The following is a 22,237-nucleotide window of genomic DNA, read 5'->3' as shown; positions in this document are numbered from 1 at the left end:
CTATGTTTGCTAAATCCAAATATTAGTCTTCATCTTATGTCTTAGCAATACTCAACCTCGTTGATCACTTGTTCTTCCTTGAAATCCTTTCCTCCCCCATTTGGCTTGCAGAATAATACATTATTTTGGTCTTCCTCTTATCTTGGTCTTCTTTATAAGTTCCTCCTCATGTTCCTCATTTCTTAATGCTGGGCTGAGTCTTAGGACTCTTCTTTTTTCTATTTTAACACCATTGGTAATGTCAACAAATCTCACGGCTTTAAATACTAACATTCAGATTCATACTTTTATCCCATACCTCTCCCAGGAGATCTCCAGAAATAGAGATCTAAGTACAAACTTGACATCTCCACTTAGGAATCTAATAAAAACCTCAAAAACAAACTCCTCATCTTCACTTCCAAATCTGTTCCTCCCTCACTTTTCTCCATCTTGGTTAATAGCAATGTCATCCTTTCAGTTTCTCAGGTCAAAAGACTTGGAATCATCTTCGACTTCTTACTCTCGTACACTATATCCAATTCATAAGCAAATGCTTTAAGGTCTATTTTCAATCAATTGGGAGTTGATCTTCAATATTCCTATATTCCTGAATTCACCTACTGCCTAAAATTTATTTGTAATCCCAAAATTAATACTCACGGTGCTTTCCAGGTCAATCACAGACATGCACACACACAAAGCGGTGAAGGCACTGCCCGACACACACGTTCCCAACTGAAGTTGAACAGGCGATGCACTGGCTTTTTTTCAGCTCTCATACTGTAAACTGTGCTTTCTGCAGTCTATTTAGCTCTGTATGTTTTGCATTTTTTTGTGCGTTTTGTTCATAACTTTTCTGTTTAAAACAGCCCCGAGCACAGTGCTGAAATGCTATTTAGTAGCCTTATGCTCAAGAAGGCTGTGACGTGCATTACAGAAAAAATGTGTGTTAGACACCCTTGTTTAGTCATGAGTTATAGCACTGTTAGCTGTGAGTTTAACGTTAATGGTTCAACAGTATATATTGAAGAAGGTGTCTTTAAACAGAAAGAAACACACATAAAACAATGTATTGTTTCGTATATTTGGTGATGTGTTGGTGAACTGTCAAAAATATTGTGGCCCTGCTTATAAGAAGCTAACGCCTTATGTTATGTCCACTAGGGGCAATGATTCAGGACTCAATTAATGCAGATTTAGTATTCACAGTAATTCTATAGAGCACAAGTACAGTAAATAACAATAGTCAATTGGATATCTAGAATTTGACCATTTCTCATCACCTCTGCTGCTACCACTCAGGTCCAAACCAGCATAAGCCCTTGGATGGATTATTCCTTCAATGGCCTGGAAGTAACTGGTCTCCTTACTTCCATCCTTCCCCCACCCTTAGAGTATTCTCAACAATGCTACCAGGATTGTCCTGTGAAAATGTAAGTTACTTTATGTCATTCTTCTGCTCAAATTCCAATAGCTTCCTATCTTACTCAAAGTAAAAGCCAAAGTGTTTTAAAGGAACTACCAAGATCCTTCATACTCTCTCCTTTCTTGCCACCACCATCATTCTTCCTCTCTGTTCTAATCTCATATCTTTATACCTTTATCGATCCTCCAGTGCCAGCCACAGGTAACGGTAACACTCCTCAAATATTCCAACCATGATCCCATCTCCATAACTTTGCTTTGGCTTTTCCCTCTGTCTGGAGTCCTCTTTGCCCCATATAACCACACACTTCACTCCCTCATCTCCTTCACTCTTCATTTAAACGTCTCTTTCTCCATGATATCTAACCTGATCATGCTCCCAACACCCTACCTACACAGTGCTTTCTCCATCAGACTTATTATATATATGTTTCACTTCGTTATTTTATTCTTTTAATTAGCAAACTTCTGCTCTAAAATGTAAGCCTGATGGAGGCAGGGGCTTGGGGATATTTTGTTATCTATATTATTCCTAATATAATAACAGTGCCTGGCACATAATGAGAAAATATATAAATTGATATAGTTCTTATTTTTTTAAATTAAATTTAAACAAACAAAATTCTTTAAAAGTTAAAAGTTATAGAAAGATTACAATTTTACCTTCTTCATCTGTTTATATCATCTTTCTAGTAATCAAGTCCAAAACTAATATTGTTAAGGAGATCACCTATAAAATATAGAGGAAAGTCAGAAAAAAGATTTAACTTCTCTTAACCTCTTTGTATGTGAAACTTATCTTTGTTTATTTAATAAAACTAAGCAAAGGAGGGAGAAATCAAATAATTATGCTTTCATTTTATTTTTAGGAATTTATCTCCAGAATATAAATGAATCATGTAGCATATTCTATCCCACATAATATTTCAGCATCAGATGATAATATTATAACTGTCACTCCAATTTCTGCAGCTTTAATCAAATGCAAATTAGATTACTAACTAAAAGTGTCATTACTCTTTATGACCTCGTAAAGTTCCTATCATATTAAGCTTCATGTAGTGAAAAGCCTTTGTGCCATAAGTTAGTTGCTGCTACATCACATATTGATAAGGAGGTCCAAAATAAGAGAAAGCCTCTCACTTTCAATAGAATTGATGATCAACGAACATAGCTTGAACTCTACTTTGTTCTTTAGAGAGTCCTGTATCCAAAATGCATTTCTTCTGTATGTTGAACTGAGAGGTAAATTTGAATTTCAGAATATTTTTCTAGAGGACCACCATACACGATCCATATATAATTCTGATTTTGAAAAATTTCCAAGATTTAGAGATTATTGAATAAGAAGACCAATTACCTTTCTTAGTGGACTCAAAATAAGGAAATCCACTAAAATTGCCTTTAAAAAGTTTCATTCATTTTTAAAATTTTGATTTATTTAAATATAAATTTAACCATCTGTCTGAGGTCTGAACTCATTTTAACCTGGTTTTCATAATTAAAGTACTCTAAAGAGACAACTCAATGGATCTAATCCATTTTAATTGGCTATAAAATATCACAGAACTATTCAGAATATATGAAGAGGCAATTTAAGAAAATCTACTTCCAATTACAAAAAAATTTACTTGTGAATGAGGCCTACGGCTAATTCCCCACATTCTAGCAGTAGGTAACCTCTTACTCTGTCTCCTTAGGGTAGTATGGGCTTGTAAATAATCAGGGAATTTACCAATCCCTTAGCACTCTTTTTTGCTTCTCATAGAGAAAGAAGAATTTGAAAAGAATTTGTTTCCCACTCTTGTTATGAAAGTGTGTGAAGAGAGCTCCTTTCAAACTTCTCTACACTGACTGGTATGGGCATGTGTAATGTGGCTCATTCTGTCTTATTTCTTTTTCCTGAATATGACATGTGGTAAAACAGAAGCATTCAGACTTCTACCCCCATAAAAGAAACCCCCACAAATGCCTTTGTGGGTTATTTTGAAGCTTGGTAAATATAAAACCCCAGAGTAATTTTAACCATACAGAATCAATTAAATAGGGTACATCAGAATATATAACTATGAGGCAGTTATTTTGAACAGCTTTTCTGATACTTCAGTGTACCTTCAAGTAAACTAAAAACTTTCAAGAAAAATCATATTTAAATTCACTTAATTCAATACGATATGATTCAATATGGTATTGCTTAAATTTTAGCACCCATTACATTTACTCTTAAAATTATTTTTTAACTTTAGAACAAAGTACTACATGGCAAGTGATCAAGGGCCTATGTCAGCTATATGGGAAAAGATATATATATATATATATATATATATGTATGTATGTGTGTATATATATGTATATATACACATACGTGTGTGTGTGTGTGTGTGTGTGTATTCTACAACATAAATAAGTGGGGCATTATAGTGAGACAGAAAAACCTGAGAATAAATAAACTCATATAACTCTCAGAACAAATGATTAAAGAAGATGAAATCCACTAAAACTCCAAAACTTAATGTGTTAAATAGAAACATGAAACATTTAAGAAAAGACCCAAATCAAAACTATTCAGGCAAAATCTACAACACCTGAGATGAAAAATACACTGCTAGGATAAAGGCAGATTAGTAATGCAGAAGATAAGATTAGTAAATTTTAGACATAGACATAGAAAATAGCCAAAATAAAACAGAAAAAGAAAAAAAAAACAAGAGAAAAAAAAGTGAACGCAGCATCAGTAGGTTGTGAGACAGCTACCAGCAGCCTAATGTACGTGGAACTGGGGCGTCCGAAGGAAAGCAGAAAGAGAGGGGGGAGATAGGAAATGTATGTGAAGAAATAATGGCTGAGAGTTTTCCAAACTGATGAAAACTATAAACTCTCAGATATAAGAAACTCAGAAACCACAAACACAAGGCAAAAAGAAAAACTACAGCAAGCTATATCATGACTAATGTGCTCAAAACCAATGATAAAAAACAAATCGTAAAAGTTACCAAAGGAAAATAAAATATGTAGAGCAACAAACACAAGTATTAGAGCAGATTTCTCCTTTATGTGACATTACAGCAACATCTTTAAAGACCAGAATGGGAAAAAATAATGCAAAGACAAAATTCTATCCCCAACAAAAATATGTGTAAAAAATGAAGGTGAAATAAAAACCTTTTCAGACATATGAAAGCTAAAATATCCACAGACTTACAAGAAATGTTAGCCATTCATGCAAAAGTAAAATATCAGATAACATAAAGAATGCTAGAGAAGATAACTAAATAAATAAATATATGAGATGTTTTGCTTTAATTTTAAAGATAATATACTGTTTAAACAAAAATAAAAACATTAACAATAGAGTATGAAGTTACAACATACATGAAAATAAAATAGAACAATAGCACACAGACTGGAAGACTATTTTAAGGGTCCCATTTTATACATAAAGTGGTATGATATCACTTGAAGGTATACTAGGGTAAATTAAAAAAATTAACTAAACAAAAAGTTATATCTAGTAAGACAATACAGGAGATAAAAAGAAATCTTAAGAAATTTTTCAATTAGTCCAAAAGAAGGCAGAAAAAAGGGCAAAGAGAAGAAAGAACATGGAACAAAGAGAAAACAGACTGTAACATGACAGATTGAAACCTAACATTTTCAAAAATCACATTAAATGTAGTCTACCCCAATTAAAAGGTAGAGATTATCAAGATAAGACCTTACTATACGCTGCTTACAAGAAGTGTACTTCAAAAATAAAGACTGAAACACATTAAAGTTAGAGGATGAAGAAAAGATATACCATGTAAACACTAATCCAAGTAAAGCTGGAGTGGCTATATTAATGTCAGATAGAATAGATAACACAGCAAAGAATACTACCAAGGATAATAAAGGAGATGAGTCATAAAAAGAATATAACAATCTCAACTATTTATATACTTAACACAGTTTCAAAATACATGGAGCAAAAAACTGAGAGAAATGAAAGAAGAAATAGACACATCCACAATTACAGTGGGGATTTCAACTCCCCTGCCTCAACAAGTAGACAGAAAATTAGTAAAAACATTAAAATTGGAACAACAACATTAATCAACTGGACTAAGCCGACAATACAGACCACTCCAACCAACAGAACACGTATTCTTACCAAGTGCACAAGCAGAATTCACCAAGATGGACCATACTATGGGCCATATAACATGTATACATAAATATAAAGGAATAGAGTCATAAAAAACATTCTCAGATGAAAATGAATTTAAATTATGAATCAAAAATAGAAACATCTCTGGAAAAATGCCCAAACTTTAGGAAACTAAATAATACACTTCTGAAAAACCTATGGATCAAAGGAAAAAACAAAAGTAAAAACAAATTAGAAAGTATTTTAAATGGAATGAATATGAAGACACAATATATAAAAATGTATGAAATGTTGCTAAAACTGTACTTAGGTAAATTTATAGCACTAAATGCATGCATCAGACAAAAAAAAAAACAAAAAAATAAAGAAAACTGTTCTCAAATCAGTGATCTTAGCTTCCACATTAAGAAAATAGAAAAACTGCTAAAAACTAAGTCGAAAGCAAGCAGAAGGAAATAATAAAGATTAGAGCATAAGTCAACTAAATATAAAGCAGAGAAACAGAAAAAAAAAAAGAAAAAAGAAAAAACCAGCAGGTGTTGGCAAGGATGTGGAAAAAAGGGAATTCACATGCACTCCTGGTGGGATAAATTGGTGCAGCCACTATGGAAAACAGCATGGAGGTTCCTCAAAAAACTAAAAACAGAGCTAGCATTCGATCTAACAATTCCACTTCTGGGCACGTACCTGAAGAAATCGGTAACATTAATTCAAAAATATATACGCACCCCTATGTTGATTACAACATTCTTTACAATAGCCAAGATATGTAAGCAATCTTAAGTGGCCACTGATAGATGAAGATATAACGAAGATGTGAAATACACACACACACACACACACACACACACACACACACACACACACACAGAATGGAATATTACTTAGTCATAAAAAAAACAAAGAAAACTTGCTATTTGTGACAACATGGATAAACCTAGAGAGTATTATACTAAGGGAACTAAGTCAGAGAAAGACATATACCATATGATTTCACACATATGTAGAATCTAAAAAACAAACAAATGAACAAAAAACCAATACAGAAACAGCCTCAGACACAGAAAACAAACTGATGACCACTAGAGGGGAGTGCGGTAGGGAGATGGGCAAAAGAGGTGAAGGGGATTAAGAGTACTAACTTCCAGTTATAAAATAAATATACCACAGGATGTAATATACAGCATAGGGAATATAGTCAATAATATTGTAATAACTTTGTATGGTGACTGATAATTACTACTTATTGTGATGGTCATTTCATAAGGTATATAGATGTTGAATCACTGTTGTACACCTCAAAGTAATATTGTATGTCAACTATACTCAAATTTTTTAAATACTAGTACTAGTACTAGTACTAAGGCAAACAATTGATCACTCGATCAATCAATCAATCAATAGATCAATGCTGTAGAATGACAACAAAATATAAAAAATAAAAAAAAATATTTAAAGCTGTTCTTTGAGAATATTAATAAAACTGATAAACCTTTAGCTAGAATGATTAGGAAAAAAAGAGAAAAGACACAAAGTACCAAAATCAAGTATGAGAAAGAAAATGTCACCAAAGATTCTACAAATATAAAAAGGTGAATAAGAGAATATTATAAACAACTTAATGCCAATAAATTCAGCAACTTAAATTAAATAGACAAATTCCTTTAAAGATACAACTAACTAAAAGTCAAACAATAACAAAAAGGATAAACCAAATAGCCCTATATCAATTAAAGGAATTGAATTTATAGTTTAAAAACCTTCACAAAAAAGGAAAAAGATAAAAACAAGTAGACCCAGATGGCTTCACAAGTGAATTCTACCAATATTACAGAAATATTACCAACAGACCACAAATCTTTCTAGAAAACTGAAGAGGAGGTAATCATTCAGAAGACAGCATCACCCATATATGAAAATGAAATAAAGTTATAAATGAAAAATTATAAACAAAAACTTAGCCAACCATATCCAATAATATAAAGAATGATAATACGTCATGACCAAAAGGAGTTACCCCAGGAATGTGAGGTTAGTGTAGTATATCTAAATCAAACAAATAATTTGTCAAATTAAACCAAAAAGAAGAAAATAATTTCATCTTGATTCAGAGAAAGCATTTGACAAAATCCAACATCCATCCTGAAGTACGAATAGAAAGGAATTTCTTCAACCTGATTAAAAAAAAAAAGTCTGAAAAACTACAGCTAAAATCATACTTAATGGTGAAAGTCTCTCCCACGTTCAGAAACAAGGCGAGTATGTTTGCTATTTTTACTTTTATACATTATACGGGAGGGTATAGCTAGGGCAACTAGGCAAGAAAAAGAAAGAAAAAAAAAAAAGACGTCCAGATTGGAAAGAAATAGTAAATCACTTTATTCACAGACAACATGATCCTGTAGGAGGTTCCTTTGCAGTCATTTACTTTTTGTAAGGATGATGTGATGGCCAATTTTTCCATTTACAAGCATTTATTCAGAACCTTAGTTCAAATACAAGCTATGTAGAGTCACAAAATTGCTTTATGGCTAAACCTAACCATGTGTTTAAGCAATTGAAAGTGTTCAAAACTTAATCTACAATAGGAAAGTTAAAACCTGGGTATTTTGCATTCAGAAACCTTTTATTCTAAAACTCAATGCTGCTATCAAGAAACACTATAAATTATTAACTTCAGCTCAGTAAGCTAAAATTATTTTGGTTTTTCTCAGTGCACATGTTATAAACAGTATCAACAGACTAATGTCCAAATTAGTCTAAATCAATTTAATACAAACATTTGCTCCCTCAGCACAGCACACACCAAGACAAGTTTAATATTTAAGATATATTACAAAAAAATTTAATTAAAATGATGCTACATTCATGCTGCAAATGAGCAGCTATGTTTTACATTAGACTGAACATAAACTAATGTTTCATTGGACGTAAATTCTATCATACAAAATTTAACATTTTTCGTGTAATCCATACAGCAGGAGTCAGAAGTTTGGAATTTCAGGATTAACACAGCCTTCCTGCTGATCGACTGCTAACCTCCAGTTTCAATAACTGAGCCCTTGTCTCCGAACCCACTCTCGATCAAATACAGAATTTAACCCTGACTATAGAACTATTTCCAGGCCATGTCTCTCAAAGCCTCGTCATCTCCAGCTGGATGCCATATGACTGGGGTTATACAGACCTTTCCCAAGGCCTTCTAATTTCTAAAGCAATGACTCTAGATGCCAGAACCAAAGCTTGGGTAGCCACTCCAGAAGTGCCCCAGCCGTTCCTAAGGCTGGTTCCTAAGTGCCCTGGTCTGGCCTATCCAGATGAACTAAAGTTCTGACATAAAGCCTGTAAATATTGGAAAACTTCCCATACATCATCTTTATAAAGAGTAAATAACTTCACAAAAGAACTCTTATTTCCATGTTAAACATAGAAGCAGTTTGAAAACAGAAACAAAGTTTACAAAATATATCTTCACACTTTTTCGTGTAAACATGAGTATAAGGGGTTTTGATTGGTTTGATTGTAAAGGAAAAATTTACATGTCTCATACATAAAACACAATTACATAAGAACTTATTTTAAAAATATGTATTTCATAGGTTATAAGTTGATTTAATGGGAGTAATCAAATTCTTGAAAATAGGAAAATACTAACAACTAATAACTTAGTGATAGTATTTTCAGAAGTATTTTATTTACATTTCAGAAAGACATATGCATATAAGCTTGCATATTTTAACTTCAGGAAATTCAATCAAATAATACACCTCTAAATACCAGTTAAAACTATACAGTACTAAAGATTTTCTGGTTGCCTTCCTACTATTAATATAACACGAAATGGGGTTTTATTTAGATCCAAAGTAATAAAAAACAATTATTATCGGTGAATAATCTTTGATAATATAAGCTTAGGTACAAACACTATTTAAAACATTCTGACATCAAATTAGATTTCATTTTTTTAAACAAAAGTAAAACAATATCATTAAAAATAGGCATCAAGACTTGGAGCAATTACGTATTTCTTTTCCTAACTAATCATTCTCCAACATATACAAACCTAGTGTGAAATACTTACTATAGTTGGATTACCATACAGTTGGATTAAATCGTTACTTGTTCTGAGTGAATATAAATACGGTTATTTATAATATAGGTCACTAATTTGAAAAAGCTAGCCAGGCATTAGGTAACGAACTTTATAAAATTAACAATTTTGACAAGTTGAGTGGAAATGCTAAATGTACACAACTATTTCTAAACTACACTTGATGACTTAGCAAAGTATCCCTTGTATAAAAACTAAATTTCAAAATTTAGTTTCAAAAGAGGGTGAGATTTGGAGTTTCAAGTTAGAATGTCAACTACAAATGGGTAAGCTCCTTGAATGCCTAGGAACTACTGTGTCTTTCTCAATAACTTAAAGATAGAAAGTGCTCAATAAACATTTCTTGATCATCTAAAGCACTCTTAAAAATAACAAAGGAATAGTAATTAGGTTTGAAAATCTATGAAATAACCACAAAATGTTGGGATTTAATCCAAGACTATCTAACTCCAAAATCCATGCTCTTTCCACTATGTCATTTTTTTCTTTTCTTCACTTAAATAACTTAGATAATTGAATTACAATAGCACTTTAAGAGATGTTTACATTAATAAAGACATTGTAATCTCAAAATATTGGTTGAGATACATGAAAAATAAATTTAAAAATAAGGAAATCGTGAACATGGATTCATCCTCCCTAAAAAAGCAATTGAAGCACTGCAAGAAGCAGAAGCATGAAGTTAATTCCGGGAGGGATGAGGACAGGAAGAGAGGGAAACATAAGGTAGATGTTGGAGGAAAGATGGGGAGGAGAGGGAGAGATGGAGGGAATAAAGGAATGGTACAAAGAAAAGGAACAAGGGAAAGAAGCGAGGAGGAGCAAGGTGGGCAGAGAGATAGGGAGGAAGGAGGAAAAGAGGGATGGAGGGAGAGAGAACCACATCTAAATCAGTATCTCTTCTAGTCTACTAGGAATAACAATAAAAACGTGTTTTCACTGTGCAAGATATATCCAAATATAGAAGCTGTTTATTTCACTTACCTACAAAAATAACAAGGTAATATACCAGTAAAGGGCAAAGAAAAATACATTAATCAAAGAGAAAGGTAAACTTAAGAGGCAAAAGAAAATAGAGTTTCTAATAAAGCTTATATTTATCCAGAAAGAATTTTTTTAAGAAACTCTAACTTTTATAATTAAAAAAAATCTAAATATGAAGACTGGTAAGTCACATTTAAAGAGTATAACTGTAAATCTCTATTTAAAACATTAGTTTCTCTTTCCCTTTATTTCCAAAACACCTAATGAAAATGCACTATAGACACATAAAATTAAGCTATAAAGGCAAAATAGTGTTATAAAATGATCTTGTGATCTTAATGGCTTTTGAATACCGTAGGTAACAACGGGTTAAAAAGGCTTGTAAACACCCTTACAACCTTATTTTTCTTATTAGTACTCAGTAATTTAATAAGTAAATCTGATGTTAGAGAGATAATTTTAAAACTCTTTGCATTCTATTATGGGCGCTACATAATTCCATTTAGTATGCACTATTCAAAAATATTGTGCATCATTTAAAAAAACAAAAAAGGAATTATTACATAGTTTCACAATCAGTTTATTTTGGCTTATTTTAATATTTTCAATGCAAATTGATCTAAGTGGAATCAATCAACTCTTTATAATGATAACTGTCAAATGATAAGAATAAAAATCACTAAAATGAGCATTTGTCATACTTTTGCCATACCTTTAGCTAAAGCTTCTTTATATTTCTCTTTGGCAGAATTCATTTCTTTTATTAATTGTCTATAGCTGGACTTTAATTTCTCTAATTCTGTCTTGGTAACCTGTCAAAGAACGAAATGCAAAAAAAAATTTTGTAATGCTTAAATTTACATTGTCAAAAACTTAAATTCCAAAGCATGAAATAATGTATATTTTACTGCTTATAGGTCAGAGTTGTTCTTTAATACACTATTACAGACAACAAATTAAAAATTAGTTTAGAAATCAGTGATAAATTCAATGGCATATTAAAAAGAAAAAACATTTCTTAAAAAGAAGAGCAAATCAAGAAATAGTGCTGTCATCATCTAAAATTTAAAGACAAATAAATTAATTTGCTGTGTACAGAAATATTTTCTCTAATAAAAAGCTAATTTAAATATTTATTTTAATTGTACGGAGTAACTCTGAGTTGTCATAATTAACCAGTTCTGACCTGAATTTATTTGGACATTGTAGCATCTCTCAAAAGAAGATGCATCTAACAATCACTGCTGGCCAGACAGCAATCCTAACAGTAGTAATCGCATGCAACCATGCATGTGATTATTATTTCTACAGAAAGTCTAGACAAATACAAGTCCTTGATTCTGTAGTCAAAAAGCCATTTAAACAGCATTTGAGGAAAAAAAATAAGAAACTTAGATATTGGCTGAAAAGCTTCTAATAAACCTTCTCAGAAGACTAAGAAATCCAGCAGCATGAAACACTTGCAAAAGGGACATAAGCAACTTGGAAGAAAAATCTCAGAGCCCACTTTTAACAAACATTGCATGAACATTGATGGTACAAAGGATGACATTACGAAAATAAGCAAATATATCAAATTGATCCATGTGTTATTTAGAAGTGCGTTGTTCAATCTCCAGTATTTGGATATTTTATAGCTATCTTTCTGTTATTGATTTCTAGTTTAATTCCATTGTGGTCATACAGCAGACATTGTATGATTTCTTTTAAATGTATTATATGATTTATGGTCTAGGATGTGGTCTGTCTTGTTGAATCTTCCATGTGAGTTTAAGAAGAATGTGTACACTGCTGTTGTTGGATGAACTAATCTATAGATGTTCATTATATCTTGTTGATTGATGGTATTAAGTTCAACTGTGTCTTTACTAATTTTCTGCCTGCTGGAACATTTCTCACACGGTGGGTGTTGAAGTCTCCAACTGTAATAAGAAATTCATCTGTTTCTCCTCGCAATTCTATCAGTGTTTGCAGTTCTATCAATATTTTGATGCTATGTTGTTAGGCACATACACATTAAGGATTGTTATGTCTTCTTGGAGAACTGACCCTTTTATCATTATGTAATTTCCCTCTTTATCTCAGATAAATTCCTTTGCTTTGAAGTTTGGTCTGTCTGAAATTAATATACCTACTCCTGCTTTCTTTTGATTAGTGTTAGCATGATATAACTTTCTCTATCCATTTACTATTAATTTATATGTAGTTTTATATTTAAAGTGGGTTTCTTGTAAACAACATAAGATTGAATCTTGTTTTTTTATTCACTCTGACAATGTCTATCTTTTAATTGGTTCATTTAGACCATTTACCTTCAAGGTTATTATTAATATACTTAGATTAATACCTACCATATTAATTACTATTTCCTATTTGTTACCCATGTTATTTATTCTTATTTGTGTCTTTGTGGTTTTAGTTGGGTATTTTATATGATTCCATCCTCTCTATTTTCTTAGCACATCAGTTATACTTTTTAAAATTTTTTCAGTGGTTGCTCTAGAATTTGCAACATACTTTATAACTAATTCCAGTCCATTTTCAAATAACACTATCCTTATAATAACAGAATAATCCTAATTCCTCCTCCCTGTCTCTTGTATCATTGCTGTCATTCATTTCACTTATATATGAGCAAATTAAACATATATATGTATGTATACACACATACACATACAAGATATATACATTAGCATACATAAACAAATACATTCTTGCTAATATTATCTTCAATAAACTGCTGTTAGAGCAATTAATAATGAGAAAAATAAAAGTTTTTATTTTATTTTCACTCATTCCTTCACTGATGTTTTTCCTTTCTTTATGTAGATCTGAATTTTCAACCTTATCATTTTTCCTTTTCAGTCTACTGGCAACAAATTCCCTCCATTTTTATCCATCTGAGAAAGTCTTTAAATCTCCTTTACTTTTGAAGGATAATTTCATAAGGTACAAAATTCTAGGGTTTTTTTTTTCTCTCAACACTTTAAATATTTCATTCTACTATCTTCTTGCTTGCATGATTTCTGAGAAAACAGGTGTAAAACTTACATTTATTCTCCTATAGGTGGGTTTTTTTTTTTTTTACTCTGGCTTCTTTTGGGATTTATTTTTGTTTTTCTGTAGTTTGAAATCAATATGCCTGAGTGTTTCTGGTTTCTGTTTTGAGGAGGAGGGGTGCTTTTTGATCATTTATTTTGTTTGGTATTCTCTCAGCTTCCTGGATCTGTCATTTGGTGTCTGGCATTAATTTGGGGGAAATTCTAGTCATTGTTGTTTCAAATATTTCTCTGTTCCTTTCTCTTTTTCTTCTCCTGCTGGTATTCCCTTTACACATATATTGCACCTTTTGTAGTTGTCCTACAGTTCTTGAATATGTTGTTCATTTTGTGCTTTTTTTTCAGTCTTTATTTTCTTTGCTTTTCAGTTTTGGAGATTTCTATCGATATATCCTCAAGTTCAGGGATTCTTTCCTCAGTTGTGTCCAGCTTCCTCACAAGCCCATTCTTCACAACTGTTACAGTGTTTTTGATCTCCAACATTTATTTTTGTTCTTTCTTAGGATTTTCACCTCTCTGCTTACATTGCCTGTCTATTCTCGCATGCTGTCCACTTTATCTATTAGAATTCCCAATATACAAAACAAAGAGATCATTGTTTTGAATTCCAACATCCCTGCATGTCTGGTTCTGACGCTTGCTGTCTCCTCTAACTATGTTGTTGCTTATTGGTAGTCCTTATCATTTTTTCTTGATTGCCCCTTGATTTCCCTTCTCCCAGGTCTGTTAGGCTCTGGTTAAACAGTTTCTCTTGAGGAAAGGCCTGTTAATAACAGAATGCTCTGACGTATGTCAAATGGTTCCTCTTCCCCTCCCATTGCCAGGAATATGAGATTTTTCCCCAATATTAAATATAAGGACCTGGTAGAGATCCAGTAGGTAAAACTCACAAAAATGTGAGGTTTCCTCAATGACTGGGTCCTCCTAGAGTTTTCAACTGTCAGAGTAGTCCACACTTGTCAGTCACCATTCTGGTTTTCCAACACCAGCACTGGTCCCCAGAAGGTTGCTGCTCTGATAAGTTGTGATTTTCTATATTTGCTTGCCGATCTCGCCAATTTTGGGGGTGGCCATTTGTCATGTGATCTCATTTCTCTTATAAACCTAAGGAGAGTTGTTTGTTTTTTAATTTGTTCAGCTTTTTGTTTGTTAGAATGGAGTGGCAATTTCCAAACTTCTTATATGCTGGACCAAAAACTAGAAGTCGTAACTTTTAAAGTTGCTAAAGAACCAATTCATTATACTACAAACCAGCAATTTAACTGCAGAAAGCAAGCATTTATCATGTCTTTTCTATGTGAACTACGCCTCAGGGTAACCAAATATTGACAAAGGAAAATTCTTTATTGAAAAATTTCAGCTAACGAGTGCATTAGGAATGATACAAGTAAAATATTGCCATTTTACAACCCCCACTGAAATAATGGATCTAAGCAGTGAACATCAATTTTTTCTAAAACTATTAGGTGAAAGGCTGAAGGGAAACTTTTTTAATAGATTGATCAGGCTGGCAATACTGGAACCTATTAGTCAAGTTTAACATCACAAAAAGATAAACAAGCAGACACAACACTACATACTTCCTAATATGAAACAACAGTAAGTCTATACCAGTACCTGTGATGTATACTTGACCAAAATAAACAGCAAGAATCTTATCAAAACTCTATATCTAACCTCCAGTTTACAGGAAAACTGGAAGACAGAGGAATATGTAAAATCATATCACAAGATGCTAGTAACAAAATCCAAAATGAAGAAATATCAGTTCTATACAGAAAATTACCCAGTTTCTTCCACAAATAATATTTTCAAAAAGGGAGGGGGACAACCTACATTAAAGAGAATTATTCAAATTCAATGTTTGGGCCATATTTGAATCCTAATTCAAATGAACCAACTGTAGAAAACATTTAAAAAACAATCATTTGATCACAATCAGAATATTTAATATTAGGAATTATTGTTATTTTTATGTAGATTAATAATAATATAGTTATTTTTTTAAAGAGTACTTATTTTAGCAATACATGCTAAAATATTTATGGATATCTGGGATTTTCTTTAACATGATCCAGTGTAGAAAAAATAAGTTGGTGCAAATATAGATGGAAAAAAACATACTATGTGGGTGGATACATAGATGGGAATTGATTTTACTATTCTCTCTTCTTTTGTACATTTGCAAATTTTCATAATTAAAAACAAAAAGTTATCCAAAAGAGACACATGCTGAATGTGGAGAAAATTTTAAAATATCCTAATTGACTTTGCTTATATTTTCATTTTTATTTTATACATGGTATTACATGACACAAATTATTTTTAAAGTCTGAAAGAACTATTTCAATAAGTAAAAAATAAAAAAGCAATATATCATAGTTTAATTGGCAGTATTCTTTTCTTTTGTAGGAGTACATAAAGTAATAGTGTATCTTATAATCAATAATGTCTTACATTTAATAAAAATAAATTATTACTTATTGGAGACACTGAAATGTATTTCTTATCAGGAAATGATGACTATACGATTTTTAAAGTCAAATAGGATAAAATGTTTCCGTGATTTTAAAAATCAATTAAAGGAAGAATTCAAGAATGGAAAGACAAACCTTGATCATCTCGGCCTCTATCTGCTGATGAACACCTATGTAACTTTTCTTCACCTGCTGCTTGTCTTTGATCATCATGGTGAGCCTGTGTAAGGGTCCAGAATTGAGGTCCTCTGCATGTGTCTTCATTATTCTACTAAGTTGTTCCGTCTGCTGAATCATAAGTAGCCATGACTTTAAAAAAAAATAAAGAAAGAAAATTAGCACTTGTATTAGAGGTTTCCCTTTGGCTGTGTTTTAAGTATTCAATAACTCTATTTAGTTTTATACAAATTATTACATTAATATAAAAATGGCAGGTTTCTGGCAATTGTGCAATGAGCTACGAATGTTTCATATTTAGCATTCTCAACTTCAAGTGCAAATGTTTCAAAAGTAAGTATCAGAGTCCATGCAAACTGCTAGGAAAGGGATTAAGGGACTCTTTGAGAATCCATTTGCAGTCTTCTGTTTGTTTTTCAACACCATGATAGTGCTTCTGCTCACACAATTCCAATTTCTCAGCAAGGTCACCATGTCCTAATGGTCAAAGGCAACCGAAATGTTCCCATCTTTATGCTTAACCTGTCTCTCTTTGGCAACTCACTTCTTCCTGAAACTTCTTTTGTGGCTAGCAGGACTTCTTATTTCCCAACATACCAACTTGTCTTCCTCCCTTCCTAAAAATGCTTTCTCAGTCTTTGTACCGGCTCTTCTTTTGCTGCTTACATCTGAAACACAGGTATTCTTTGCATTTTTATCTATAGTCATTCTCCTGTTTAAATAAATACCATTAGTTCTCAATGGTTTTTCCAACCATTGCCTCAATAGCAGAGACACAAAATGGTGGGTTTAGACAAGTGGGCATATGGCTATTGCTGGAAGAACAAGTCATTTGTTATTAGATTTTCTAACTAAGAAATACTGAAAATAGTAACAGAGGAATTGTTTATTCAGAAACAATTATTGGACAATTACCACAGTCAGGGGGATCCATGTTAAAGATACAGAAACTGGACAAGATATGGTTTCACATATTTAGAAGAATTTTTTTCTAGTTTACTACTATTTATCTGTGAATAAACAAAATTATTCTCTTTCCGTTAATATTCCAACATAATCCTAAATCAAAATTTAATAAGCATCTAAATCAAAACAGTAGCCTAAAGAAAGCAAATTCTTAGTCATAGATCTATCCAAAGTCAGACTTGGTAATCTTGTTTTTGATACACTGCTCTGCAGGTTTTTCTAAATAAATAGATAAACCTTTGAGGACATGTATTTAGGGAGGGGGCTCATTTTTAGTTGTAAATGTTATTATGAACATGGAACAAACCATGTGGCCTATAAACTCATCACATTTACTTTCAAATTCGAAAATCTAAGTAGTACCAACATGCTCTTGATACCACAAAGGAATTTAAAACTCCGGTAGCTCTTCCATCAAAACCTAAGTTTTAACAAAGATGAAAACAAGTTTCAAAACTATACACACATGGATTAAAAACATAAACTGAATCGCCCTAATAACTCTTGCAGCTTTGCCTTTTTATCTGATACTGTCACGCTAAAAAACACAATGTTGGCAAAACATTCTATAGCATGTGCATAATGTTCAGGCTACCAAAAAAAAAGTGAGAGGAATCAGTTCTTTCTCTACCTTAAAAAAATAAATACTCTCTAATTGCTTTGTAGTGATAAATTTTTGTGATTCTACAATAGAAGTCCTTGAAGCCTAGGAGAGAAGCCTTATTGGAAGCTAACATTAAAGACTACAGACCAAGGTCGGCCTGCCCTCCTTCTCCCAGAATGCCACATCTTATCCGACCTAATAGCCCTGTTCACTGGAGTCACTGCGGGAAATCTGAACCTCCTGAGATAAGGCAGTATCACCCTGACTGCCAATCCCATGCTGCCCTCACTATCTCCTAATCTGACCCAGGACACTATCTACAGAATCCTGTACCCTCAAGAACTGCTCGGTGATTGGAAAACTCCTTACACCTTTTATCAGAACTTTCCACTTACCGTCTAGCTTTAGCAAAAGCCTGGCTCTATCCCACTCCCAAAACTGCTAGCAAACATTCCCCCTCTCCCTAAAAAAATCTCTGCTCCTTTGAAATGCAGGCCAGCCTTTCCCATGAACAATTTATCAGCAAGTCTTTCTGATTCTCCCTCCCAAGTCTACCACAAATCCACCCACTAGTCTCCAACTTCACTGCTATCCTTTTGGAGGTTATGATTATCTCTGGCTTAGATTATTACACCTCCTAATCTAACCAACCAGAACAGACTCTCTGTGACAGCAGTACCATGTCTCTTTGTCCTCTCTTCTACTCATGCTCTTTCCCAACCCATTCAACCTAAAGTAGAAAAAAAAAAAAAAAGTCATTCTCCTCCATAAAACCCTACATTGGCTTTCCTTCTCATTTAAAGAAAAATCCAACATACTTCTAAGACCTAGAATGTCTCCTATTATCTGTCCTCTATCCTTCCAATTTCATGTTTTGCCATTCTCTGCCTAAATAAATTCTAGGAGCACTGTTCTTCCTTCAGTTTCCTGAACATTCCCTCTTCCTGGATGCCCATTCTTTCCTCTTCTACACATTGCAAGATCCATCTCTTTAAGAATCAACTAAATCTCATGTAAATCTAATCTCTCCCTCTCTCTCTCTCTCTCTCTCTCTCTCTCTCTCTCTCACACACACACACACACACACACTTGAAATAAGCCCTCTTCCCACTTCGTAGCTTTACAGATGGTAGAGCCTCCATGAAGTTACTAATCTCTGAGTTGCCTAACTTCCTCTGTTTGCTTTCAGCTCTTCCAAAACTTTTTGAACGCAATTCCCCAAATTAGGTCCTATCTATTGAACTACTTGATGAAGTTTCTGTTTTCCTGACTGAATCCTAAGTTTCACAGATAAGAATTCAAAGAGATCAATAACCATGGAGTACATTGGTTATCATAAAAAAATGATTTTGTACTCTAATAAAGTACAAAGCTCAAACATTTTTGCTAGTGAATAATTTCAAACTGTTATGAATCAGATAACTTTGGTGCTACCTAAATTGTTTCTAAGAACTGAGAATGAAAAAGAAGTCCCTAAAATGACCATAACACAGATATCAGAAAGTGACAAAGATATTAATAAAATAAATTCACTTATGAATAGAAATGCAACAATCTTTAATAAAACATTACTAGGACTAATGCTAGAAAGCAGACATAACTAATAATTCAAGTAAGGGACTTCGTCTGGCCACGACATAGTAACAGAAATCAAACTCATGTTCCCATTTAAAAACAACTAGAAAACTGGACAAAATGTATGAAATTACTATTTTCAAACACTGGACAACAGCATAGGATTGAACCAAAGAGAAGTGAAAACCCTAAAATTGCCCATTTTCTGCCTGGAGGTACTTTCCAAAGGGAAGTGCAGAGAGGAAATCTGAGAATAGAAGTCCAGAACCAGCACAGACTTAAAAGTCAGAGTTAGAAGTCTGATTTATGTTAATTACAACGTCCAATTAGAGAGTTTTAGATAGAGGAATACAGGGTCATTATAGGGGGCAAACAGAAGGTCAAGGAGAAAATTCCCTGGGTCTCACACCAATGATATTTGTTTACTTTTTTGTCTCAAATAATGCAAAGCCTCACCTGATCTGTATTATCTTGAATTGTAAATAAGTGGTCTGATTTCACAGATGTTAATTACAACTTACCAGAAGAAAAATAAAATGCTATTAGGGAAATCTTAAAAAATAAAATCAGCCAAGATGGAGTAACAAAAGCCAAACTTACCCTTCTACCTGAAACTACCAAAAAATGGACGAAACACATGACATGACAGTTTTGAAGACACTGGGTATCAGGCAATGAGGGATATGTTCGCTGAAAGAAATAAAACATACAAGCTGAGCCCTGACTTGAGAGGCTGTGCACAGGGGGAGAAACTGAAGCAGAGCCCAGAAGAAGCCCCGAGTTGAGGAGACACCGCAGAGAGTTTAGGAAGAACAAGGCTGCCAGACTCCTGGAGAGGGCAGAGGTACACAGAGAGAGAAGCCCGGAGACCTGCAGCGAGCCCCCTTCTAGGATTCAGCAGGATGCTGATCAGCGCCTGTCTGTGAGGGATCTACATGAGCTGAAAAGATTAGAGCGAACAGTGAGTGGCTGGTGCTCACCCATGCTTGGGAGTCGCGCCTATTCTGACCAGCCACACCAGAAACACTCGTAATCCATCGGGTATTGGGTAGAATACTCAGAAAGGTTTTGCCTCGGTAGTGGGGAGTAATTAGCCCTGGACTTCACAGTGCTCTGGTCCTGCCTGCCAAATCTTAAAATCAAGATCCAAAGGATCAAACTCTTTCCTAGTAACTTAACTGTTTCATTTGTGCTCTCAAACAGAACTCAGCAACACATGGCAATATAAATTACGGAAAATGAAACAGGAAAAAAACCAGAATTAAACATAGCAATAGAGACAGAGATATACAGAATATGACTGAGTTGTATAACACCTTCTAAAGGTCTATTGGGTTGGTGCAAAAGTAATTGTGGTTTTTGCAATTATTTTTAACCTTTCAAACCACAATTACTTTTGCACCAACCTAATAATATATGTGTACAGGCATACATACCTCAGCGATTTTACAGGTCCGGTTCCAGATCCCGTAATAAAGCAAATACCGCAATAAAGCAAGCCTCACAAATTTTTCGGTTTCCCAGTGCACATAAAAGTTATGTTTACACTATACTGTATGTACTCTATTAAGTGTACAATAGCATTATGTATAAAAATGTACATAACTAAATTTTTTTAAAAATACTTTATTTCTAAAAAATACTAACCATCATCTGAGCCTTCAACGAGTCTTAAGCTGATGGAGGGTCTTGCCTCCATGTTGATGGCTGCTGACTGTTTAGGGTGGTGGTGGCTGAAGGTTGGGGTGGCTGTAGCAATTTCTTAAAGTAAGGCAACAACAAAGCTAGCTGCATCGATTGACTCTTCCTTTCACGAATGACTGTCTGAAGCATTGCTGTCTGATAGCATTTCACACACAGCAGAACTTCTTTCAAAATTGGCATCAATCATTGCAAACCCTGCCACTGTTTTAGCAACTAAGTTTATGTAATATTCTAAATCCTTTATGGTCATTTCAACAGTCTTCACAGCATCTTCAGGAGTAGATTCCATCTCAAGAAACCACTTTCCTTGCTCATCCATAAGACCAACTCCTCACCAAATTTTATCAAGAGATTGCAGCAATTCAGTCACACCTTCAGAATCCACTTCTAATTCTAGTTCTCTTGCGATTTCCACCACATCTGCAGTTCCTTCCTCCACTGAACTCTTGAATCCTTCAAAGTCATCCATGAGGGTTGGAATCAACTTCTTCTAAACTCCCATTAGTGTTGATATTTTGATCTCTTCCCATGAATCATAAATGTTTTTAATGGCATCTAGAATAGTGAATCCTTTCCAAACATTTTCAATTTACTTTGGCCCCATCCATCAGAGGAATCACTATCTATGGAACTATAGCCTTATGAAACATATTTCTTAAGTAATAAGACTGGAAAGTCAAAATTACTCCTTGATCCATGGGCTGCAGAATGGATGTTGTGTTAGCAGACATGAAAACATTAATCTCATTGTACATCTCCATCAGACCTCTTGGGTGACCAGGTATATTGTCAATGAGGAGTAATATTTTGAAAAGAGTCTTTTTTTCCTGAGCAGCAGGTCTCAACAGTGAGCTTAAAATATTTAGTAAACATGTTGTAAACAGATGTGCTGTCATGCAGGCTTTGTTGTTCCATTTATAGAGCACAGGCGGAGTAGTGCTCGCATAATTCGTAAGGGCCCTAGGATTTGCATAATGGTAAATGAGCATTGGCTCCAACTTAAAGTCACCATCTACGTTAGCCCCT

At 33.5% G+C, this 22,237-nt stretch overlaps 1 protein-coding gene across 7 annotated transcripts in view; it reads right to left on the bottom strand.

Moving 5' to 3' along the window:
* The window catches only part of FER (FER tyrosine kinase), a 379,119-nt gene that overhangs the window by 302,602 nt on the left and 54,280 nt on the right, over positions 1 to 22,237 (bottom strand). For 6 of the 7 annotated variants that reach the window (XM_033110848.1, XM_033110846.1, XM_033110849.1 and 3 more), the window contains 2 exons: positions 16,321 to 16,494; positions 11,362 to 11,461 (listed from right to left, as the gene is read on the bottom strand). In XM_033110848.1, coding sequence (XP_032966739.1) covers positions 11,362 to 11,461; positions 16,321 to 16,494 — 274 coding nt within the window. Of the gene's footprint in view, positions 1 to 2,070; positions 2,090 to 11,361; positions 11,462 to 16,320; positions 16,495 to 22,237 lie in introns of those variants that run through there. The other variant, XM_033110850.1, reaches the window with a different exon arrangement.

Source organism: Rhinolophus ferrumequinum, chromosome 7 (assembly GCF_004115265.2).
Source record: "Rhinolophus ferrumequinum isolate MPI-CBG mRhiFer1 chromosome 7, mRhiFer1_v1.p, whole genome shotgun sequence".
NCBI lineage: Eukaryota > Metazoa > Chordata > Mammalia > Chiroptera > Rhinolophidae > Rhinolophus > Rhinolophus ferrumequinum.
The sequence above is the reverse complement of the archived record's forward strand: the minus strand, read 5'-3'. Positions and strand labels throughout refer to the sequence as shown.